Genomic DNA, 23,770 nt, shown 5'->3' with positions numbered 1-23,770 from the left:
TTATTCCATCAGACACCAAGTCTTATTTATAGCAGGGAAAAATATTAAAGTAAAATTACACAATACCTGCCAGAATCTCTCTGTAAAACTCTTTAAACCCGAAATGCTGAGGCATCAATCTCTAGGCTATCATCACCTGGGGGCCCTTAAACTTCTCTCCCCTCTTTCACTCTGCTCTTTCCCAACATACACACTCCATTCCCTGTTAAATCCATGACTGATCATAATATTTCTTGTTGCTATTATTTACTGCATCAGAACCTACTAGTTGAAGACTCCTGTGTTGGGAACAGTACAGATGAGTAAGGTACTCATTGCAACTGCCCTGGTCACTCATCAGATTGTGCACAGCTAAGGGATGGATAAAAATATAGGGCAATGAGATCAGCTGCAAGTGTAACCACAGTTTACAGGCCCTATACAGCCTTTAAAGCACAGATGGCTGGCAGGGTCTGGCCAATGAGGTTTGACAAAGGCACACAAATTCCAGGAGTTACAGCAAAACATTACCTGTTGAGACTCCTGTGCACCTCTCTCATTTGGATGTCAAATGTGCCTTTCTTTCAAGTCAAGCTTTCTAGGAACTGCTGAGTTGAGTTTCATTGCATGCAGGCAGCAGTTTTGGTTTGGTTTTTTTTTTTTTGTTTTGTTTTACTTTTTCTTTTTTAAAATAAGCAGGCTATTTACAGGCAAATTAGCAGGTATGTCACTTAAAATACTCTTCCTGACTGAGGCCTCAGCTCCACTTCCACAAATTCCTATGCCATAACAATTTACTCCTGTAATTACCCCAGCCTCTCATCTAACCTTTTTTTTTGTGCTAAGCAGAACCAAAGGGAAATGGTGGCATTACAGACAGCTCTTAGGCAAAGCAGGCAGGAGCCTAAAGCAGCAGGCTCCTGGGCAGAGTGGAACCGCTCCAGCCCCCACCCGCTCTGCCTCTGCTACAGCCTGGGGCAGTGATGCTGCAGCTGCTCCCCATGTGCAGTCAGGGGTTCAGGTCCATGAAGCAGCAGAACCTTAACCTGTTGGTGAAAGGTGATAGAGAGGCACCCACCCAGGAACAGAACCCTCTTTCATTGTTCCTTCCTTTCTCCTAGATGTTGTTCTATCTCTGTGATGGCAGCAGCTACAGCTCCATCCTCTACACCTTCACCCTAAGTGCAAGAAATGTTCTGACTAGGGATGCTCTTACCTTGCAGGAAAGCCTGCCTGTGATTTCTGTGGCTGTTACTATGTGCAAGCTTTTTATTTTGAATGAATAGTAAACATATGAATTCATTTTGTTATCTCATTCTTGAATATCTTATTTATAATATCCTGTGCACTTCATCACAGAAAGCCCTGGATGTTAAGAATCAGGCTGACTCTCTACAGAGGTATAAGGCTACTGTAGAAATTTAACTGTCCATGTTATCTGCAAGGACTCAGAAACCTGGAGACACCACAGTAAATAATACAGCTTAGCCACAGAAAGTAAAAGACAACAACAGACAACAACACTGAACTTCCAGTGCATCTCTTTATTTTTTTCCTGTCTCTATTTTGTACAAGCAAATCACAAGCAGTCTAAAAAACCATTATATGAATTGAGGACCAAAAAGGACAGCTGATCACAGGTGGCCCTTGCACCAACCAACGGCCTCAGCAGTACCGTGCTGGATAACATACCTTCATTATCATAAGGATGTCACCTGCACCTTTGGGCAAAATGGGCTATTTAAAGAGTAAAGAACAATCACTCCATGATTATAAAAGTGACTTGGTATTAGTCAGGAAATTGCAGTTCCATTTTAAATTCAGTAACCTCCATGCTCTGATCTGAGATGCTCAAAATGTCACCTTATGCTTCATGCATATTCCAACCCCTTTAACTTGAAGGACCAGATCCTCAGCTGCTACAAGCTTCTCCTGTGCACAGCCGTGCGGGGCAGAGCTCACACTACCCATGGGAAGCAGCATTCCTCCCAAGCCGCCTCCGGCAGCCAGCTGGCAGCTCCCCCTGGCACTGCTCCATCAGCGCCACCATTCCCGCACTGAACGCAAGCTGGGGCACGGGACAGGCCTCCCGAGTTGAACCGGAGTGATCTTGTCTGGCAAGTGGCTCGCAGGGAAGCAGAGCTGGGGACTACTCTGACTTGTTCTGCCTGGGTCTAGTCGGGCCTTCAGTAATCTTCAGATGCCAGGCAGGAGGATGCTGAATGCCCCCCATGACTCCCCTTTCTCACATTTTGCGTGAGTGCTGTTCTGACTTACCTTTGTGGCAATGAAGCGTGAACTACAAGGGCTGGATTCTCCAAAGCCTTGTATTTTGCATAGGTATGTATGTCAGAGAAACACGAGTGATGAGAAGATATAAAAGCTACCCAATCAATGAGGAAGCCTTTTATATCACAGTGCAGAGATGCAAATGATCTGCAAGGCAGCCAGGAATCAGGCTTCAATATAATAATATAGATATGAAGAATATAAAATTAGATACACAGAGCAAAAACTTTTGGCAGAGGCCCTGCAATGATTAGCTTCTCTCTTCCCAATTTCTGCGTGTGTGTTTTTTGCTTTCCAGGAATGGACTACATAAGGCAGAGGAATAACACGACACAGAACTGATGAGGATTTCTGTTGAACAACTGTTTTTTGTCAGACCCCATTTTATTAGAATCACGTTGTTTAAATGCCATACTGAAAAAATAAATTGACACTGGTTATTCGACTTCATTACATCCAGTGCTGACTTTATGTATCAGAAAAATAGGCACCTGAACTTACACCACGATTCTGTCTCCTATGCACACACATGTAGAATCACAGAAGGGCCTGGGCTGGAACTTTAAAGATCACCTAATTCCTCTACCCTACCATAAGAAGAGACATCTTTCCACTTGACAAGATTTTTCAAAAAAAACTTGGCTTTGAATGGATGTGGCATCCACACTGTCTCTGGACAACCCATTTCTGTGCCTCACCATCCCCATCATAAAAATTTCTTTCATTTGTCCAATCTAAATCTACCCTCTTTTAGTTTAAAACCATGAAACGTATTCCTCTTACACATGGAATTATCTGGCTTTAAACCTTATGCATCTAAATCTAGCCTCTCTTGGCACTTTATGCTCTGTATGCACATTTTTTTACAATGAATAAAAGTATAATTGCATAATAAGTAAAATAATATTGACATTATGCGTTTCCACATTTTCTGAAGGTTCTAAAATCTTTCTGAAATCAAAGTGCATACAAGAGGCAAACCATCCAAGCAGAACACAGCTTACCAGCAAACTGTGCTAGCAGAGCAGAGCACATGAGGTGCCTGTGACGGTGGGACTTTTTGCTGCTTTGAGGACACAGGACATCAGTGCTTCACAGCCAGGCAGGTAGACTCTTCAGCAGAGAAACTCTGCCTTCTAACTAGGCAACCAGCCAGCTCCCAGCTCCCAGTGCACATGTGGGTGCTGGTCAGTCAGCTAGAGAGATAAGGAGGCACTGGAGCTCAATGCCCAGGGATACATCCTAATAAATACTGCCCAGCCAGCTTGGGCCATGCCAGACAGCATTTGCTGAGGTATGGCAAGCCTGTACACAGTCAGCAGCTAGGAAAAGTGGAGCAAGGACTTGGTGGGAAGAAGTTCAGTGGGAAAGCACAGCATGCCTGGCATCAGTAGCTTGGAGGAGGTCATGCTCACTCCCTTGTTTCAGTGGGCTCGCTGTAGACCACTCTTCCTACCACAGAAAACAGTGGCATGCCCCAGAGGATGCCCCTCCATAGCATTTTGCTGAGTCAATGCTGATAAAACAGGGCAATGCACAACTCACTAACTGAAAAGTGCAGGAAGAGTTAAGGCAGGCAGAGTTTGATTCGCTGCTTTGAAATCTCTCCAAGAGATCACCAATAAACAAAACATTCTTCTTCCTTTAAAAATAACATTTTATGGATTCTATACTGATGAATAAAGGGTCAGGCTAAAGCAGGTTCTGCATTTGTGTCCAAATATTTTTTTTAGCAGAAGTTCTTACTTCTGGCTTAAGATTTTTTGCAATATAAGCTACAGGTTTGACTTACTACTACAAAAATTCGGGAGGAGAAAAGAAAGGGATTGTTTTGAATTTTTGCAAGAAGAAAATAAGTAGGTATTCCATTCTGGAGGGAGTGCCTTGAGGTTTGCTGATTTTTTTTTCTTCCTCTTCTTTTTTTTCTTTTTTCCCTTTCTTCCACCAGAAGCTGATTAGCTGATTTTGCCACTTATCTCCATGGTGCTGTCTCCAGCAGCAGTCTCCCTATGGAATGTATTTTCAAAAAGTAATGAGAAGCCAAATTTCAAACTGAAGCCTGCAGTGGCTAATTAGGTGTTTTATATATGGACTCAGCTGCTATCCCAGTTTGAAAACTGAAATAATGTTTAGCACATCTCTTGGCATTCTTACTTGTTTCTCCTCAGGCTGGCTTTAGTTGGCCTGTTTTCTACAGTGGTCTCCCACTTAAGTCAGATGATCCCATGTTTAGTAAAGAGCATTAAGTGAGGTCAGAGTACCCACTGAGCAACAGGGGAAGCTGTGCTGCTCAGCACAGATCACTCCCTTCACCCTCCCGTGCACCAGGCTCTCTTGCTGCTCTCAGCTTTGCCACCCTCACTGAGGGCTCCTTTCGCATTGTGCACACACCTAACACACATCATGGACTCACTGACAGCACCCTGTACCCAAAAGCTCAGAGGACCTGTGACCATCCTGATGGCACACAGATCAGCTTAACCCAGCCAGTGCTAGCACGGAAGCTTTCCTGGTGTGAACCTTTCCCAATTGTCTTGCACTTCATTCTCCTTTCACCCATCACCGCTCCCCAATTCCCAGGGTGTTAATTTACCTGGAGGGCAGAGTGCACCAAGATCAAACTGCAGAGAGCCCAGCTGCTGTGTGCTCCATTAAAAGACAAGTGATGCAAAACGTGGCTGACATGCTGGGCTTTTTAATGAAGGCCACACAAAATTTCAATATATGCCTCAGGATGAATCAGGGAATTAAGCAAAACATAGGCTTGCTGTATTAAAATGACTAAAGCTTCCTAATGATTTATGTATTAGTCTTGCAATACATCATCACCATTGCTTAGTCAAGACTATAAAAGTCTATTATTAAACACTCATGAAGCTTTCACAGTCTTAAATTTTCTTTCTTCAGGGAATGCAGCACAAGATTTTTCAAGTTTTGATAGATTTTGCAGCTTATTTTGAAGCAGCTAGAGAGATATATTGGAAAATAAACATGTCTTTACTGTTATCATAAACAGTTTTTTTCTTTTCTTTTATGAAAAAGCTTGAGTCCTAAATGTTTATTAGATTAAAGCAGGCTGCCTGGCAATACTACATATATTTATCCTGTGAACACATTTTCTGAGTCTCATTAATTGTGATTTTTCTCTCAATAAAAATGAACCAACCAAATAAACAAACAAAAGAAACACAAACACACAAAAAAACCCCAAAAACATCAAAAAACCCAAAACCACCAAACAGAAATACAGACAAGGAGAAAAGACCAAGCTGGAGAAACAAGAATAAATATATCACAAATGACAACCAGTATTTTACAAATTGAAAGAAAGAAGCATATACATTAGTAAAACAAATCTCAAATCTAAGGTATTAACTTATCTACTTTTGAGATGTTGCTGCAGTTATGTTTTATACAGCAGCTATCCTATAGGTTATTGCACAGTCACTCATCTCATGTATGACTGGGCATTTTGTGTGCTCCTGAGCAATTCCTCATGTACCTCTTCGTGTACATTTCTTCAATATATGTGATGTATAACCTTAAAAAATCAATTGTGACAGTATACATGTAACAGTTAAGGTGGCTGAAGCATAAACCTTGAGTGAAGAAGGAATGAAGTGTTAGGGACTCCTGAAGAGCTCTCATGACCCTGTGATGAACTTGTTTGAAAGGAAGGCTACCAGAACAATACATGAAATTAGTGGTTCTACACGAGGTAAAAAGGAAATCCTTCATGTCCTAATTTGTGGCATGGGGGTTACTTAAGCAGTCATAGGCCAGTGGCAGAGCAATCCATCTTGCCTTTCATTCCTCTTCCTGCAGCGAGTTCTTCAGTTCAACATGTTGTTCACACACAGCTCCGGACAAATCCAGGCTTTGTCTGGCATCTTTCAAGTGTAGAAAAATAACATTTTTCTTCCTAAAATTAGAATATAAGGGTAAAAGCCCAGAGCTGGGAAATGCTCTCTCTCTAATTGGTAAAATGTTGGTAATGGTCTCACTAACTGATATCTCAGCAGATCAGTGACTCCTGCCTTGTGCTTAACCCTCAGTGCAGTAGAAGCCACAAGCTGGAAGCTGGGTGGTGTTTTGGTTTTTGTTTCTTCTTTAAAGCCATGCTTCCCAGCTTCCAACACTTCACTGTATAAATACATAGCATTCAGTGACTAATAGCCTTTAGGAAAAGCAGAGGGAACAAAAATTAACTTACTGTCTCTTGAGGACTACATTTAGTAAAGAAACATAGAATGTCTTTACTTTAAAATCATTTATGAAAAGCAAAATAAGCCAGGGCTTGTCATCCAGGGTGTTACTGTCATCCAGATGGAATCAGAGCATCATTTTTCATTTGGCTGATCCCTATTCCTAATGGCAGGAGGTGAGATGCCGAGAGCTATTCTGATCTACTGAGATTGGCTGTGTGCAGCTCAGTTGCTGTGTGCTCAGCATAGCTCTCAAATGCATATAACATGAGCTCAAAGGCTGGTCTTCTCAAAGTCTCACCAGAATTAGTACTTTTAAAGAAGTCAAATTTTTCTGTTTGTGTACAGTTAGTGTTAATTTCAAATGTTTTGGAATATTTTAAATATCAATGTCAAATTCAAGTTATAATTACTGTACCTCCATTCTTCCAGGAAATATATGTCATTATTTAGAATGATAGAAATTGTCAGTTTTCTACAGTCAGGGCATTTGATGCAGTGTAAAGTACATGCTAACAGTTGAAGTGGTATTTGACCATAATAGTATCCCTTCATTCAATTAAAAATCTCCATTAAACAAATGAATGAGTAAATACATAAAAGGAAGCAAGGGTTTGCATTGCATTACCCAAGAAAAAGATCACGGCTTCAAGACCTACATTCTGTGTCTTCATGACCCTTTTTGGGGGATGTAGAAACAACAAGGACACGTATCTTTTCATATTATCTCTTGGGTAATCTGGATCTCAGGTTACTGAAGATTGTCACACATCTTGGAAGATCATCTGTAGGATTATAAATGGGGGGAGGTACTCTCAACCCACTTGTGGAGAGCTTCCTATCTACCACTCCTGCAATAGAGCTTTTAAGTTGAAGGAAGTAATGGGGGAGTTTTATGGTTTCTTTGCTTCCACCAGAATGCACATAAGACCACAAAATCCCCAGCAATAACTTGAATAATCCAAGATATTCTTAAGAAGCATCTTGAAACTGGCGTAGACTTTTGCAGATTAGCTGCAAGTTCTGAGCTTTTCATTCTGGGACTCAAAAGGGCCTGTAAGGTCTGAATAAGCATAATGAGGTGCTGCCATTTCAGATCCAGCACTGTGCACCTACTGTGGTTGGCAGATTTACAGTAGGCTATGTTGGTGTATGTGCAAAGATAATTTAATGTTTAATTGTAGTGGGCTCAACCCACTGCACACCCTTGGATTTAAGGAGGAGCTGAATGTGTTCTGCGAGAGCAAATATTAACCACATTGAAGGACTGGTCTGTCTTACCAGAGGAAATGTGCCAGCAAAATCATTTTTCCTTTGAGATATCTATAACTACTGTGCAGAAAATCCTATGCCATCCATCTTTGTTTACAGAAATAACAAAAAATTAGCAAGTCTGGCACAACATACTTTTGAAAATCAGTTTCTGCTTGTTGTAACAATTTAACAACTTCTGCTTTTTAGAAGATGTAATGAGAATATGAACATCTCGGTTTCAATGTGAGTGATAAAAGTGACTAACTCCCAGTATATGAGTTAAGACAAGAAACAAACTCATAAAAAAGACAGCTATTTCTTAAAAGCCATCACAAGAAGCCTTCTCCTCAGATGGAAGATCTTCCTAGGTTCAAGAAGAAATAGAGCTGAATGCCAGCAGGTACCAGAGGAATTAAAATGTGGAAGTATTCTGCATCCACGAAATGACTCACAGTCCAGACACAGCATAAAAGACTTTTGTTCTTCTGAGACTGTACATCAACAGCATCACTCATCCACTGTCAGAAATCAGGTGCGATTTCAATAAGATTTAAATATGAAAGGGGCCTGTGAAGAGGGAGGTTCTTATCTGAGAACACAAAAATGCCAACTTGAGCAAAACACAAAAACCAATAAGAAAGGACTAAGATACAAGCAGTCCACAGCCAGCATTGCAAAATGGTTATTTCTTAGCGCCGTAAAGGACAGTGTCAGCAACCACTCTCTGTACCATTTGGCCTTAGAGCTGAGTTTTGGGGTTTGCTTTATAAATTTCCCAACACCGTGTGACCCTGGAATACTGTAAACAGAGATATGTAATAGAAAACCAAGCATTTCATAAGAAGGGGCATGGCATGGCCTGGGACCAGAATGCTTAAGACCTCTTACACTTGCAGACATGCCAGAACCTAGTGAAATCTGGCAGGTTTAGCTTTCCAGGAAATGACGAGAAGTTTCATGTCCTGAAAAACCAGCACAGTCACAGAGCTGCCCTGCCCCAGCCCGCACTGAAAAAAGAAATTGCTGGTTTGAAAGATTGATTGATTGATTGATTTTTTTGTGGCAATTCAGGCACTGAACATGCCCACTACTCCTTTAACATCACTGTTAAAAGCTCTTGAGCTTCCCCTAAAGCTATTGTGAGCCACAGTGCTCCTCAGTTTCTGTCCCTCTTGAGAAGCTGAGATTTTGCTGTTTACAGCCCCTCTCCACTTCTCATGGCGAGAAAGGCTGGGCTACCACAGCACCCAACACGTAATGAGAAAAGAAGAAATGGAGCAACAAAGCTACAACTGTATCAGACATTCTGGCAGTATTAAAATTCCTGGGGGATGAAATATTTTATGTTTACAGAGATTCATTTTACTTAGAAAGCACAGTTTTCACAACACATTTTTATCAAGAGCTTGATTTAATCAAAAGACCAATTTTTCTTCACAGGTGTGGGTTTCAACTGCTTGGTCTGCTTTTGAACAGATAAAGTTCTCCTTCTCTAAACAAAGAGGTTTAGGATGAGGACTGGGGAAAAGGTTAAGAGTTAACAAATCACAGAGGCAGAAATCTGCCTTCAGCTCCTTGCACAATACCTCATAATCCTTAATGCTTGTGGCAAGACATGGAATGTATGGCTATGAAGAACCAGGAGCAAAACAGGGCTGAACCTGGAGGGGGTTTCTGGAAGGTGAGCTGATAATTTTTGACCATTTTTCTTAACACATTATTCCAGGAATTTACAGGCATGTGCACCAGCCTTCCTGCTGCTAGGCAGCCCAAAGGGCAACTCCACGGACAAGATACAGGGAGGATGATGGTAGTTAAGGTTATTGAGAGAAATTCTTAAAACATTGGAATAATCACCCAGGACCAGAACTCCAAACTTTTAAGGTTCATTCAGCCTTAATGAGTCTTTTTGCTGACAGAAAGATGTTAAACTAACCTTCCCCTCTCAAGGGCAACAAGCTCTCTCTCCACTACCAGTTCTCCAAGTCCCTTTTGCCCTCTCTATCTCATATTATTATATATGCAATATATTAACTTACAAATTATTACAGAGATGCCTTGCCTCTCTGGAAAACAGCACATCTGTGACAGTCACAGTCCTGAAAGCCACACAGAGCAGGCTTCCCCACCCAACCCATGGCGCAGGGAGAGGCTGGGCAGCAGGAGCACCCATATCTCACATACTTCCCAGCGTGCTGCACTTTTGAACTAGTTCAGAAACACCATGTCCCATTAAACCAATAACCATTATTAACAATCCTTTGTGAAGAACATTGATTCTTTTAGACAAAAAGGAATTTAACATTGTGACAACAAAGTAGCTACACTTAATATCCACAAATACATGTAAGTCTGACATTATCTTTGTGGTATCAGTGTTACAGTCTGTTATTGTTCTCCAGAAGTCAATCAACCCTAAAAGCATTTTGATTAGACAGAATGAAAATGAAATTGATGAACATAAAATGAAAGCTTTCTGAAGTTGGCATCCTAACTTAAATATTTCTTTGTCATTGATTGCAGGAACAGATAAGAATGGATAAAACACTTGATGCATTTGAGCTAGAACTCTGTCTTTTGAATTGATGAATTGGTCAGCTGATACAGTAGCCCATTTAGTTTTCAAATTAACTTATAGAATTTGAGATCTGTGCCTTCCTCAGTACACTCATTTTCCAGGCCAGTCAATTTTTGCAATTAATGCTAATCACTGCAAACACAAGGGATCATTTTGCAAAGCAGCAAATCCTTTTGCATTTATACAGAAAGTATTTGGCAAAGCAGGACTTATGGGCATGGAGAGAGCATTTAAATACTTATCATCTAACTCTATACAGGAAAACTTGGTAACCTGCTGCCGGGAGGACATGTCTAAATGAATAAAGCACTGTACTGCAGTTGGCATTTGGTCCTGTGAAGGCAACATGATTTATCTTGCAAATAGAACCAGAATATGAAACAGAAGACATCATGCAGAAGCTGCTTAAACAGCAGAGCTCAAACAGAACCATATATTCCATGAGTTAAATAAAACCTACAATAATATGTATCTATCTAATGATCTAGAACTATCTTTTATGATCACTATTTCTGTATTTTTCCCAGCATTTTACTGAATGACAGTCCAGTGACACTGCTCTTTGTATGTTATTATGAAAGACTTCTTTACTAGCTAAATTTGATTTACAAAAAAGGGGTAATAATGAAAATGTCTCCTACTTTCTTTTACAAATTTTCCTTTATTATATAAAAAAATAGAAATATGCCCAATAGCACTATGCTACTACTATGCTACACCAGCTTCATGTTTGTTTTTGCTTGAATTTAAGATGTTATAATTCCAGTTCTTCCAATCAGAGAGAATTAGGAAACTTTAAGTGACAGATCAATAATGAAAAAGCACTGAAGGAACTAATTGGAATGTTTAAAAAATAGAAGCTTTTCATTGGAAACAAATGTTGACTCATCAAACCATTCTTAGTAAAAAACCAATAGATTTTACACAAATGACCAGCTAAAAAAAATTTTAAAAAGAGAAAAAAGAATAAGTAATTTGAAACTGATGAAGACACTTGAAAAGGATGGTTTAGAAATTAAAGGTTGGGAGTTTCAGTTTGATTGTCATACTTCAAAATCTGAATACCAATATACTCATAGGGATAATTACAAATAAATTTTAAAAATTATTTCTGAACACTGAAATCAAATGCTTTGGTTTCAAAAATGGATAAACATTTTCAAAAGTAATTTAATCGCTTAACTTTTAGTTGCTGTCCATGGAAAATAGTTTCCAAAATTTCAGTAATGCTGATGGAAAAAAATTCTCAAATTTCTACCCAAACTTATTACAAAATTTTCAACTAACAAACATCACATACATGGAAGAAGATAAGATGAAGGAAACCCCTCATCCAGGGACAGGAGATCTGCACACAGATTGCTAGACAGATTTTCCCATCAGTACCTAACACTTCCTGTTACAGTTCTTTGTGAACTGCCTAACAGAGGAGATGAACTGGAGCTGTCTGGTCTCTCCAGAATCTTTCTAGATCTAGGGCAAGAAGATTCTAGAGCTGTTTTACACTAGCTAGGACATGCATGTGGCAGCTGGGAATTTTGCAATTCTTTTCATTTAACTTCTATTGTCTCTAACATGATTCATGCACTAAGGCTACAGGGAAAAATACAGAAATTATATCTAATATATTATATTCAGCTTGGAGACTTTAAAAAAAAATCAGCTCCTTCTGCAGTTGAAGAGCAGAGGAAAGGGAGCAGAAAAGTGTGACTAACTGTTCTTGAATATACAGGAGATGTGAAGCAGAAAAGGAGCTGTGTTGCTGTGGCTGGGGAGTTCATAGATCTGTGATTCACAGCATTACAGGGCCCATTTGGTATGCAAAAAGAGAGGATGATGAAAGGAATAGTTAGTTATGGAGAAAAAGCTAGACAGAACACACAAAGATGCTAACCCCTGGGAAAGGAGCATATTCAAGTGTGATCCACAGCCTGGGAAAGAGAATGCGGTCTTTTTTTCTTTATTTTCCTAAAAATACCTTCTTACTTTGGTAGGTTGAGCACTCAAAGGAGTGTTCTACACCTCAGCCTTCAAAGAGCACCATGAACTCCAGTGCACTGCTCAAGCCTACCTCTACCCTAGTAGACACTTTTCTTCACACTTCAAGCTTTTGCTAAAACCACACAGACATATTCTCTCAAGACCATACTTTTTTTCTCCTCTCAATTTAGAAAGTATTATTAAAGGCAGGCAAAAGAGGAAAGAAGGCCATGCTAGCTGTGCTGCTGGAGCACACAGTGTACTACCCTCTGCATGGAATTGCTGAAATCACCACTGTGGAAATGCTTGCAGATAGGTTGTGTTTCTCTTAAACTTTCACCTCCCTGAAAACAGTTGTGTTCAAAGTAGGGATGAAGGGGAATGATTTGCCTTAGGGATCCCCTTGTCGACTCATGTGATTGCTGTTGAAAATGGTCTGGATCTAAAAGACCACAAAGGCGTTTGATGTTCCTCACATATATCCTTCAGCAAAAGAACTGGGAGAACAGTCAGTGCTCTTGTGCGTGTGCGTTTGCATTTTCAATAACACACATGAAACAAGCTGTGCCCTGCCTGTTTGGAACAAGCTCTATCCTGCCTTGGTGTACCCATGCCATGTCTCTTCCACTGCTGCGTGTGTGTGAAGAGGAGGGGCAAGAACAGAAATGGCATTCATAGGGAAGAGATAGGAGAGGGGCTAGGGGGAAAAGATGAGAGGAAGATAAATGGAGAGGAGGAGATAAACTGGTGGGTAGAAATAAGACAGCCTCAGAGAAAAAAAAATTAAATAGGGAGGGAAAAGGCAATTTAAACAAAAAAAGCTCAAAAGACACAGATGAAGAAGCAGGCAAGCATGAAGAAAGAGACAACAAAGGAAGGAAAATAATGTAAAATGCAAAAAGACAAAATTAAATTAACCATCCCACTGAAAAGAGCTAACCAGAGCAATATGGGATAAATTAGGTTGGTAAAAGGGCAGGAAACAAGCTAAAGAGGAAAGATGATGGACAGTAACACCAGCTTCATTTAACACTGTTCATGGGACAGGCCTTCCAATAATAATTTGTTATGCAGTTGCCCTGTGGTCTCTGATATGATGATGGCTGGTTTCAGATCAGATCTCTCAACGGCAAGTACAAGCAATAAGGAGAAATGGCCACAGATGTGACTGCCAAGCCAGAGTCTCCTGAGTGGGAGAAGGATTCCACAGAAAAGTCTGTCGTAAAGCAGAGAACTGAACCTCAGTTTACTGTCTCTTTTAAGTCAAGACAAGACTTCTGCCCATCCTTCTCTGCCATGCTTGATGGATAAATCCCTTCTCCAGTACTGTCACATACCTCTAGTCAGGACACTAGCCCTACTAGCATCTAGGAATAATGGGACAAGAGGATGGGAAACAATTCAGCCTGCTGCCAGCAGTAATTTTCCCAGCAGAGAGTACATCCCCCTTTCTCCAATAAGGACTCCAGATGGTTTTTGCTGCTTTCCTGCTAGGTTAGGACTACCAGCCAACCTGGGAACATACACCCAAGTTGTAAAATGAATTATGGCCAACTGGAGCAACTCAAAATAAAGAAAAGAAAAAAAAAAGAGTAGAAAATTTTAGAATTATTTCCTATTCACACAAGCAGTAAAAATGAGATATGGCATCACCAGGAAACTGTTCACCATGGGTGTCTTTACTACATCCATTAAATCTCTTGAATGTTGCCCTGAATCACAAGGCATCTCCAGGGCCCCATGGAGTAGGCAATGCTTGGCTCTGACAACCCCCAGCAGTCCGCCTGCTAAACCCCCTGCTCATGCTGTAGGAACACACTCAAACACACAAGTGATCTCACTGGTTTTTGCAGCACTGCTTATGCTGATGTCAAACTATTTGCCTGAGTGGAGGCTTATTGGCAGTTGGGCTGAAAAAAAAATACCCAGGAGCACCTTTTTACACCTGAACCAAGGAAAGGTTTGGACCTGAATTTATAGCCCACTCTGGGTTTCACCAGGGTGCATATGTGCGGGCACCACTGCTACCTCTGAATGATTCAGAGCATCTGGGTGGGAATGAGCAGGCAAAATCAGTCAAGAGTCTGTCATCCTTTATGGCCCTTCTTACATCAATAATGTTGAAAGGTAAAGGACACAAAAGCTGCACGTAAATCTCACTGGTATATTATTATTCTTTATGTCAGACTGGTCGTGTTCTTGCTCAACCGTGACTTGCCAAACCAAAACATTTCTGGTTTCTTTAAAATATGAGTTAATAATGACAAATCAAAGATAGGCATGATCCTAAATTAAAGAGGCACAGTACAAGGTCTTGCTATAGTAAAGGAAACTATTGTTATCTAGAGACACAGGACAGTCACATTTAATTCTGCATTCTACACTTTAGCCCAAAGAAATACTAATCCCCTTAGCCCCCTCGCATGGTGCTATCCAGCACATAGCCATCAGAAACAATGACTACACACATCAAGTGAAGAGTAAGGGTAATTTCCTGTGGTTGTTTTACAAGCAAGAGATTAAATTGTGAGTACCCTGCAGAGGTTTAAACAATGGCTTGTAATAAAACTGATGCCATAATATGTAATCAGAAGTTTGACATGCCTAATGCAGCATTCATATGTAAAATGTCTGCAGTGGAAACAGCCCAACCCTATAATTTCAGTCTTCGTTAAGAAATGAAACCTTGGGCCAGGTACCTCTGATCACCTGCCGAAGTCCCTGTCAAAGGATGGAGACAGATTTTCATGGAAATGACACAGAAGTCAGACTGGCTCCACGCAGGCAGGCAGAAGCTCTCTGGAGCCCATGAGAAGGCAGGCTCTGCTTGAGCCTGTTAGTAAGCACTTAATTGCCACGCATGACTGCATGGGGGAATTTTCACATTCATCTCAGTTATCCTGCCTGTTTCTCTGCTAACTAAACCACTCCACGCGGTTCCTGTATGACATCAGAGACATTTACCACATCATTTGATGTCTTCCTAATGTTAGAAATATCCCACAGACATTCATCCACAGTTTTCCTAAATGAAAGCAGGCGGTCAGAATTCATCCATGCATTGAAGCCCATTTTACTGGATTAAAAACCTAGGGTGGCCACAGTCTGGATCTCTGTGAGCTCTTGGGGAAGCACAGGGGGTGACACCGACACGGGCCGGGGTCCAGCGTTGGCAGTGAATGGCCAGGCTGATGTGTGAGAGGCCAGGGGTCGGGCAGGGACCGGCAGGATGACAGCCTGGGGCCGGGGGGTGGGCGGGGGAAGCTGGAGCGGAGCTGCGAGGGGAGCCACGGGCGGAGAGTGGGATGTCAGAGCAGAGCAGGACAAGGCGGAGGGAGCTGCGGGCCGGCGGGCAGAGCTGCGGGGCGGCAAGGAGCAGCAGAGGGCCGGCACAGCAGCTGTGTGCCAGGCAGCTGGGCAGGGAGGGCGAGCTGCCCCCGGAGCCCAGTCAGCATCTCTGCTCGGCCGGCAGGCAGCGAGCAGCCGCAGGCGGCTGTCTGAGCTCATCTGCGGGCTCCGGGCGCGCATCCTCTCGGGGACGAGGTCTATTAGCATCCACCCAAGCCATTTCGAAACATCGCGCTTACGGAGCATCTCTCCCTGATTAGGGAGTGGCGAGTCCAGGCGCCGCACGCGTCACAAGCATCACCGCAGAATAAGCACCAGAAAGCAAAGTGAGGTTTTCGAAGTCCAGAATAAAAGACGCCGTTCAGAATTTATAAATTATTCGTACCTTTGGCTCAAGGCTGCAAGCTTTGATCAAATGTTAAATACAATAAGCAAGCGCTTGAGAAGCATCATAAATTGTACTAAAAAAAAAAAAAGGCAACAAAACCCCATCTCATAGTCAGTAACAACTCTCTTGTATTTTTTAATCTGCACAGGATTACTACAGATCAGTGAATACCAAAAAGGGATAGGTACCTGCTTTGTAAGTCGTTTAGGTGCAATTTGCCTACATAATGGGTGGCTGATGAGACAGTGACGATCCTAGCGTTGTGACTGTGCGTTCCTGATTGCTTCAGCGTATCCAAGAGGAGGTTAGTCAACAGGAAGTGTCCCAAGTAGTTCAAGCCGAAGTGTTCCTCAAACCCATCCTCCGTCTTCTTTTCAGGGACCAGCATCACCCCAGCTGGAGGAAAAAGTAGAGGTAAAACCTGTTGATTTATTTCAGAGGAGCAGCAATCTAGAAGGAGTACGGATCTCCTCCTGCAGAGGGTAAATACAGCCTTCAGAGCAGTGAGTGACTGGTGATGGCATGAAAAGTCGACACTGATTGATTCCTGACAAGAAAAATGTCTAAACCCTCGCTTTGGTTTCTTTATCCAGATAGCGTGCTGATTGACTCTCTCTCTCCCTCCCTGCAGGACTGTGAGTCCATTTGTGAAAAGTGTTTTCAAGAGGTGGGAGCTGGGCGATCCCAACAACATTTCCTCCATCAAAGCTCTGAGCAGTGGAGACAAGACCAGGCTAAGCAGCAGACCTGCTCTCCCAGACAGCTTTCTCCTGAGTCCTGGCTGGAGTTGAAAGCTCTGGTGAGTCTACATCCGAAATCTGCAACTTCTCTCTCACTGATGCGGGTGAGAACAGATGTAGTAAATTTACCCAATATATCTTAATTACCATGCTTACAAGCAGCTGCATATTGAAATTAGGTTTTCAATGCTTATTTTGGCAATATTTTTGCATAAATTTCCACAAACCACAATTTTCAAACTCAGTGTCTAAAATAAGTATCCACATCCCCATCATGCGATGTTGATTTCAGCATCTTGCACAGAATTCTGAGCTCATGCATAAATTATAGCATGTATTGAGGCTGTGTGAGGGATGGTTACCCTGCTCAGTTATAGCATTAACTTGAATCCTATGAATTTTTTTCTTATTTTATTAAAATTTAATTACTTTACAAGTGGACATAACCTTTGTCATTTAAATGTGCATGGACATTACTCATGGAGAATCCTGTTATAGGATGCTTCTCTCTAACACCCATAAATATGATACCGCAGGAAGGCCACTCCTGCACACAAGACATGACAGAGTGTCAGCTTAATCCTCATGCTACTTCATGTGCCCACTAAAAAGCCCTTAGCATCCCATTTCCTGATGTCAGCCTGACCTGATGATTGCACATTAAATGGCCATTTTAAATTGCCTGTGCTGTACATCTACATCACTGCTTTGAGGGTTCCTACCACCTGACAGTCCTGCTTTGTTGCTTCCTCTTGGGCCAAAGGAGATTTATGATATTTTTGTGATTTTTTTAGTATGGAAAACGCCAATAGGGATTCACCTGTGGCTTTATGCTGTTTAATGGAGCAACTGGAGAAGCAGTGGGATGGGAAGAAACTCAAGAAGACCACAAAGAAAACAAAAACTGTGGGTGGAACACAGCATACCTGCAAATGGAGAACTTAAGACTGAACATGAGTGATGCTGACTGGTGGCACAGTGAAAGAAACACAACACAAATTACATGATGAGGCTCCACAAAAGCTTTGATTAGCATCTCCCTTACTGCTGAAACTGTATAATCACATCTGTAACAGTGGCTGGGACTGAGAACTGCCATGAAGGTTATGGACAGATGCAAATGAGAACAAGCACAGCTGTGACTTTTTCTTGTTTTCTGGGAAGAAGGAAAGGATGGGAATGGCTTGGGGATGGAACAAACCCCACGCTCCCAGAATAAGTCTCAGCCTGCTACAGTGCAGGTTCCAGCACAGACAGAGCTCAGCATGAGCTGTTGGAGGGCACATGGAAACATTGCTGCATCTCTGAGCACCAGGCCTAGTACAAGGAAATTATTTGCATATCTCTGAGGCCATCCTGCCCTCCAAAGCTCTGACACTTGGAAAAGGTGAAAGGAAGCAATTTGCCAGAGTTCTGTTTGCAGCAACACCGGTAAAATACAAGCCCAAGAAAGGCAGCCAATATAAAAGAGCCCCGGCACAGCAAGGCTGATCTGCATGCCAAATGCTGTTTCTGCATCTGCTGGGATTGCTGCAGGACTCGATACAGGACCTCTCCATGCACAGACACACTTCTGTTGGTTGAGTCAGATGGAGGGATGGAGAAATTTGTCCTGTGTATGAGACGGAAGTGTATTAGACAGCTGCTACAGCCGTTCAGCTTTGCATCATGAACAGCAGGCAAACCCAGGGAGGCTGCCATCGCTCACGTTAGCCCCCAGGATGTCTGTGCCACTGCAACTTCACCCTCGACCTCCGGAGAGGCACAGGATTTCAAGAACACATAGAACCTTTGCCCTCCACCCCAATTAGTCTCCACCATCTGTGCTGTACATCCTGGAAGCAAAAAAACTAGATCTGAGCTCGGGTCAGGAGACAAAAAAAATTTCATTTACACAATGTACAGCTGTAAAGATACACGCTCCCCAGTATTCTTTTGCTCATTCTTCAAGAGCATCCCCTGAGTAGAAATTCTGGTCAAGTCCTTGAGCAGGCACAATCACCTCTGCCTGCATCTGATGCTATTACAATTCCCTTTCTGACTTCAAGAGCTGCTCAAATAATGTTAAGCCAAAACACCTTTCAAAGACTTTTTCTGTTTTTTTTAAAGGCCCCCATCTTTCAGGTAGTTCATATCAAGGCTGTCAAAAAAATCTTGCCCTGTAGTCTGAGGGCAGTTTCTCTCATGTGGGGAAAAGCCATCTTTAATTTAATAAAAGTGAGCATACAAAGGAATACCCAACAGGCAACTGAACCAGTCTCCTTCCTTAACAAAAGGGAAAACCTTGTAAGTGTAGCAGCAAGCTCTCTTTCTTAAATTATTAACTACCTAACATTCAGTAGATACTAAAAGTGGCATGCTATTGATTTTCTCTTGTCCAGAAACATTATCAGCTTTACTTAAGGGTCCCAAATGTTAACTCAAAAATAAAAGCTGGTTCTAGTTTTAATTCTTTGAATTAATCCAATACTACTGGAAACATTTAAAAATGCGTTATCTTTTCATTGTGAACGAAGAATGACTGTGCTTTTTCTTCCAATATGGAATCCAAACAACTCAGTATCTTTCTGGTTTTAATTATCAGTAGTCTGCCTTATAACTTTTTCAGAGTGTATGTGAAATTTGAAGTGGCAGCACACAAACCATTAATGCCAAGCACCTGATATAACTGTATATGTTCTGATATAACTGTATATGTTTTTCCCCTTGATTTAGCTGGATTGTCTCCAGAAGATTCAGTTTTAAAATACCACTGATAGCATCATGACATAAGAAAATTAATTAATAAGTAAACTGAACACAAGCTTCTATTTTGTAATTGATTAGCTGTTGCTGAAATAGTCTGGCAAAAGACTGATAGTATGGGAATAAAAAACTGACTAAACAAAACATGAATGTGTGATTTTGCAGAGGTAATAATAAATTACAATAAGGAAAATATTTTTCTGCAAAACTATGCTGAACAACTGTTCTTATAGATATAGCAATGCATTCCAGTGTGCTGCAGTTCTGTATTTATTGTAATATGTTTGAATTATAAACAATTTTACTTAGCTTTAATGAATAACAAAAAATATATTCTTTTTAAATTCTGTGACTAGGCAATCAATTATCGTGTTTCTCACTCAAAGAATGAATACACTTCAAGAGAGCTGTCTTTGTAAGCAGGAATTTATGATGATTTTCTATAAAAGTTTGTAATGAAACTCTTGGTTTCTGATCCATCTTATGTAATTTAAGGAACAAAATGGATCTGACACTGCATGCAGCATAACAAAAATTTTTTATGATAGTTATAAATATTATAGGCCAGACGAACCCCATTTTTATTGAATTATACAGGAGAATTTGCACTATGCCTGCTTGTGCTGCAGATGATGACAAATATTGCTCTAACTCCCATACCTCCCACTGCCAAGACGTCCTCCATCTCCATTATAAAATGTGTTTTAAGAGCTGTAAAAATACAAGTATTTCACTCATCTGGATTTATTTACAGTGAGCTGCTTGGAGGTTTTTAAAGTCAGTTCTCTCAAACTCACTACAAAAGAAAAATTCAAAATCTCTTTTTCACATACAGAACAAAATGTCTGCCTTCCCAGCTAGGCTCACAGAAGAGGGTTTGGAGGCAGATCCCCCTCACACAAGTTTTTTTATCTCCAGACAGCCTAAGGCTGGGCAGATAAAGCAGTAGGTCAGCCACAAACACACATAACACCTTCACAGCAGGAGGGGAACCTTTATAATCACATTCACCCAATTCTTGCTATTTACAAGGAAGAGATACATACTGTACCAAAAATGTTCCCAGGGGGAAAAATTAGGAGACAGTTACTTCCAGTAAAAGCACAAAGCCCTTCCTCCATACAGGCTTTGCACTGTTTTAGCTGTTGCTTTTAGCAGCATTTCCAATCCCACCAGTGCAGCCACTTCACAGAACACCAAAACTGCTCTGTTCTGCACACCCATGCAACAAAACACCTCTGGGTGTATCCACGTGTAAAACAGCATGGCCCACTTCTCCCCTGAACAGGAGAACCATAGAGCAGCATGCCCTGGCTAGGCTGTCTGTACCAGATTGCTTGTTCCACCTTGTTCCATTGGGCTGTGCAATCCCAGAGCATGCCTGCCCTGTGAGTCTCTCCTGGCTAGTGAACAACGAGAACATGCAATGCCTTACTGTAAGAATTGCCCCCAGAAATGTAAGAATTGCCCCCAGAAGTGCTTACTGGAGGCACAGCTGTGCCCACATGACTGCTTCTTACAGATACTGCTTCTTCCTGCCTCGTCTGGGCTGAAGAGCAGTAAATTTACAGCACTGCTCTAAAAGCTGTGACACAGCTGCTTACTAAGCCACATCCCAGCTCAGAGTCCAGCGCTACAGGTAGGCCACATGCCTCTTGGTATCCCAGGAATATGTTCTGAGTCTCAACAGGACCACACACAGAAGCCAGATTAACAGTGCATGAGAACTGAAAAGATAAAAATCCTAACAGTTTAGAAGAAAAACACAAAAACATGGATGACACTTGGTGCAGCTTTCAAATGTTATTATCTTATTCCGTCTCCCCAGAGGGAGCTTAGACTCTTGCATTTCCTAATGTCTTTTGGAGTTTTTATAAGTGTGTATACAATTTTCCAAAGCCAAATGGGAGGAAAATGAAGCAAAGCAAGAACTTTTACCCCAGGGCATAACAATGACACCTGGATGACACCTGGATACCACACCAATGCATTTGGCCACTGGGGAGATGCAAAGTCACTGGTATCAGTGCTGGAACAATGCCCTGTTCATGGACCTTTCCTGGAAGGTACCTGCCACTGTGAAAACAGGTTTGATAAAGGAAAGGGACCAAGCCCGGGGTTGTGGAGAAGAACCATCTCCAGAGGATTAGGTCTCTCCTGCTTCATCCCAGGACAACTTCTCCACAGGAGTTTGCCTGAGCCTCTGCTCCAGCACTGAACAAGCCCATGAGCTCTCACCTCCAGCTCCCTACTCCTCAGATGCTCTGCACCACCCATTGCCTTTTTTGATTACCTCTCCTGACAGCTTCCCCAGTTCCCTGTGCCAGGCAAAATGCATGGCCATGATGAACCAATGACAGTGTTCTGCTTCCCAGCCTCCCCTCCTCCCTTACCACCACAATCCAGTGATCCCATGCTGATCTTATCAAGGAACTGCATGTGCTCAGGAAGGAGGGGAGAGGCTCAGCTCCAGAAATGCATATCAACTCCACCTACCTCTCTGCTTCCCTGCAAATGGTAAGTTCCTTCTCCCTATTCTCTTACCCAGCCACTGTAGCTCCTTTGTCTCTCAGTCCCACATTACTCTGCACCCTGCAAGCATCTACCTGTCACACACCTGGCTCACCCTACCCTTGCTGCTGAGGCTTGTTTCCTCCTGGAGCCATGATCGGTGCCTTTGAGGCTCCTCCCAGCTTTTCCACCCCTGCTTCAGTATCAACCAGATGTGACTAAGTTACAAGTGTCCACCCCATCTAAGTGGGTGATCAAGCAGGAGAGAGGTTCCAACTCCTCCACCAGGAGCGGTAATTCTCATCTCTGTTAAACACCAGTAAACTTGCAAGTAAGAGATCAGTCACGAATGGCTTTGTAGAGAAAAAATTCAATCACTTAGTACCCAATACAGACTCCAGTCCTCAAGGTTAAGGACTCAATCCTTGTGAATTATATGGTGTCTAAGCATTTCCAACCTCTGACTGAGACATCTCCTACAGTTCAGACATGCCTAATGATTCTCTTCATCCTCACTACCCACCCAAGCTCTTCCTCAATACTTGCTCTCTTACTAATTTTCTGATATTTAACAAGAATATATGCTATGTTCTTAGTTCAATTCTCTATAAAAGACTTTTAATCAGAAAATTCAAATGTTTTGCAATCAAGGTTTCTGTCATCCTGATGGTTCCCAGCTAAGTGACCTGTTCCTCCCACCCATCAACTCTTCACAGTCTATTTTTCATGGGACAGAAACTTGTCACAGGGATCATGGAAGACTGAGGCCACCAGTCTGGACAGTGAAGAGACTGGAGGAGCCTGAAATGAGACCCAGTGCCCATCTCCACCAAGCTCAGAGACAGCCAGGAAGAGTAGATGGGATGCTGGTGCCCAGTCTCAGTGCTGGTGCACTTGCCTGCACGCAGCACCTCCCACCACAGCTCAGGGTTGTGATTTGGGCAGAAAGACCTGCTCAGGCTCAACCTGGGACATGCTTGGTATAGGCAAAATACTCAGAGAGGAACACATGAAAGGTGGCTCACAAAGTGCAGTGCAGGCTTCTGCCTTGACCCATCAGGGGAATATTCCATATGTAGCAAAAGATGCAGCCACTACTGACACAAAGGCAAGATCTTGTCTGCATTCAATTCCACACTGTGATAACACCACAGCCTTTATGAAAAGCCTTGCCATCATTTCTGACATTAAAAAAAAACTCCTAAATAAAAACTAAAAAACTAAGATGTTTGCCTTATCATTCCTGGAAATAGATAAACTGTTTTATCTGGCATTACAAAATAAAATAAAGAAAAAAAAAGTCAGCCTAAGGCAAATAATTGGCATGGAAACTCTTAGCCCAAACACTAAAAGTTTGGCAAAGTAGTAAGGAATTGAAAACTGAGTAATATCTGCTGCTGGTGCTCCCAGACCCACCTACAATGTTCACAAGGGAGTTGTGCACTGTATTAGCTGTGCCAAAGAAGATAAAACAATGTGTCTTTCCAGAAAAAATGAATTCTTGGTTTCCCTGTAGGTTAAAGAAAAGAAAAGGAAAAAATGCAGACAATCCACATTCAGGGACTGTGAGAACAACAACCAAATCTTGGTAGATTCAGAACACGACCAAACCAGCTGTAATACCTCCATAAGAACAGATTCACATTCTGAATCGAGGTCACACTGCTACACGAGAACACAGCACAAGCTAGTTCCTTGGAAAATGTGTCAGTTAAAAAAACTAAATATATTTCATAACCAAGATTTTGATTTT

The 23,770-nt window shown here is 41.9% G+C and overlaps 1 protein-coding gene and 1 long non-coding RNA gene across 2 annotated transcripts in view; one reads left to right on the top strand and one right to left on the bottom strand.

The window, feature by feature from the left end:
* Positions 1-23,770, bottom strand: part of DHRSX (dehydrogenase/reductase X-linked) — a 164,384-nt gene that overhangs the window by 30,074 nt on the left and 110,540 nt on the right. The window contains exon 5 of the mRNA XM_038156179.1: positions 16,210-16,417. Within this exon, the coding sequence (XP_038012107.1) occupies positions 16,210-16,417 (208 nt within the window). The remainder of the gene's footprint in view (positions 1-16,209; positions 16,418-23,770) is intronic.
* LOC119709015 lies at positions 719-23,270 on the top strand. Its single transcript, XR_005259271.1, has 3 exons — positions 719-9,408; positions 16,653-16,820; positions 17,556-23,270. It is a non-coding gene; the product is annotated as an uncharacterized LOC119709015 (long non-coding RNA).

This window comes from Motacilla alba, chromosome 1 (genome assembly GCF_015832195.1).
Source record: "Motacilla alba alba isolate MOTALB_02 chromosome 1, Motacilla_alba_V1.0_pri, whole genome shotgun sequence".
NCBI classification, from domain to species: domain Eukaryota; kingdom Metazoa; phylum Chordata; class Aves; order Passeriformes; family Motacillidae; genus Motacilla; species Motacilla alba.
This window is presented reverse-complemented; position numbering and strand designations above follow the sequence as displayed.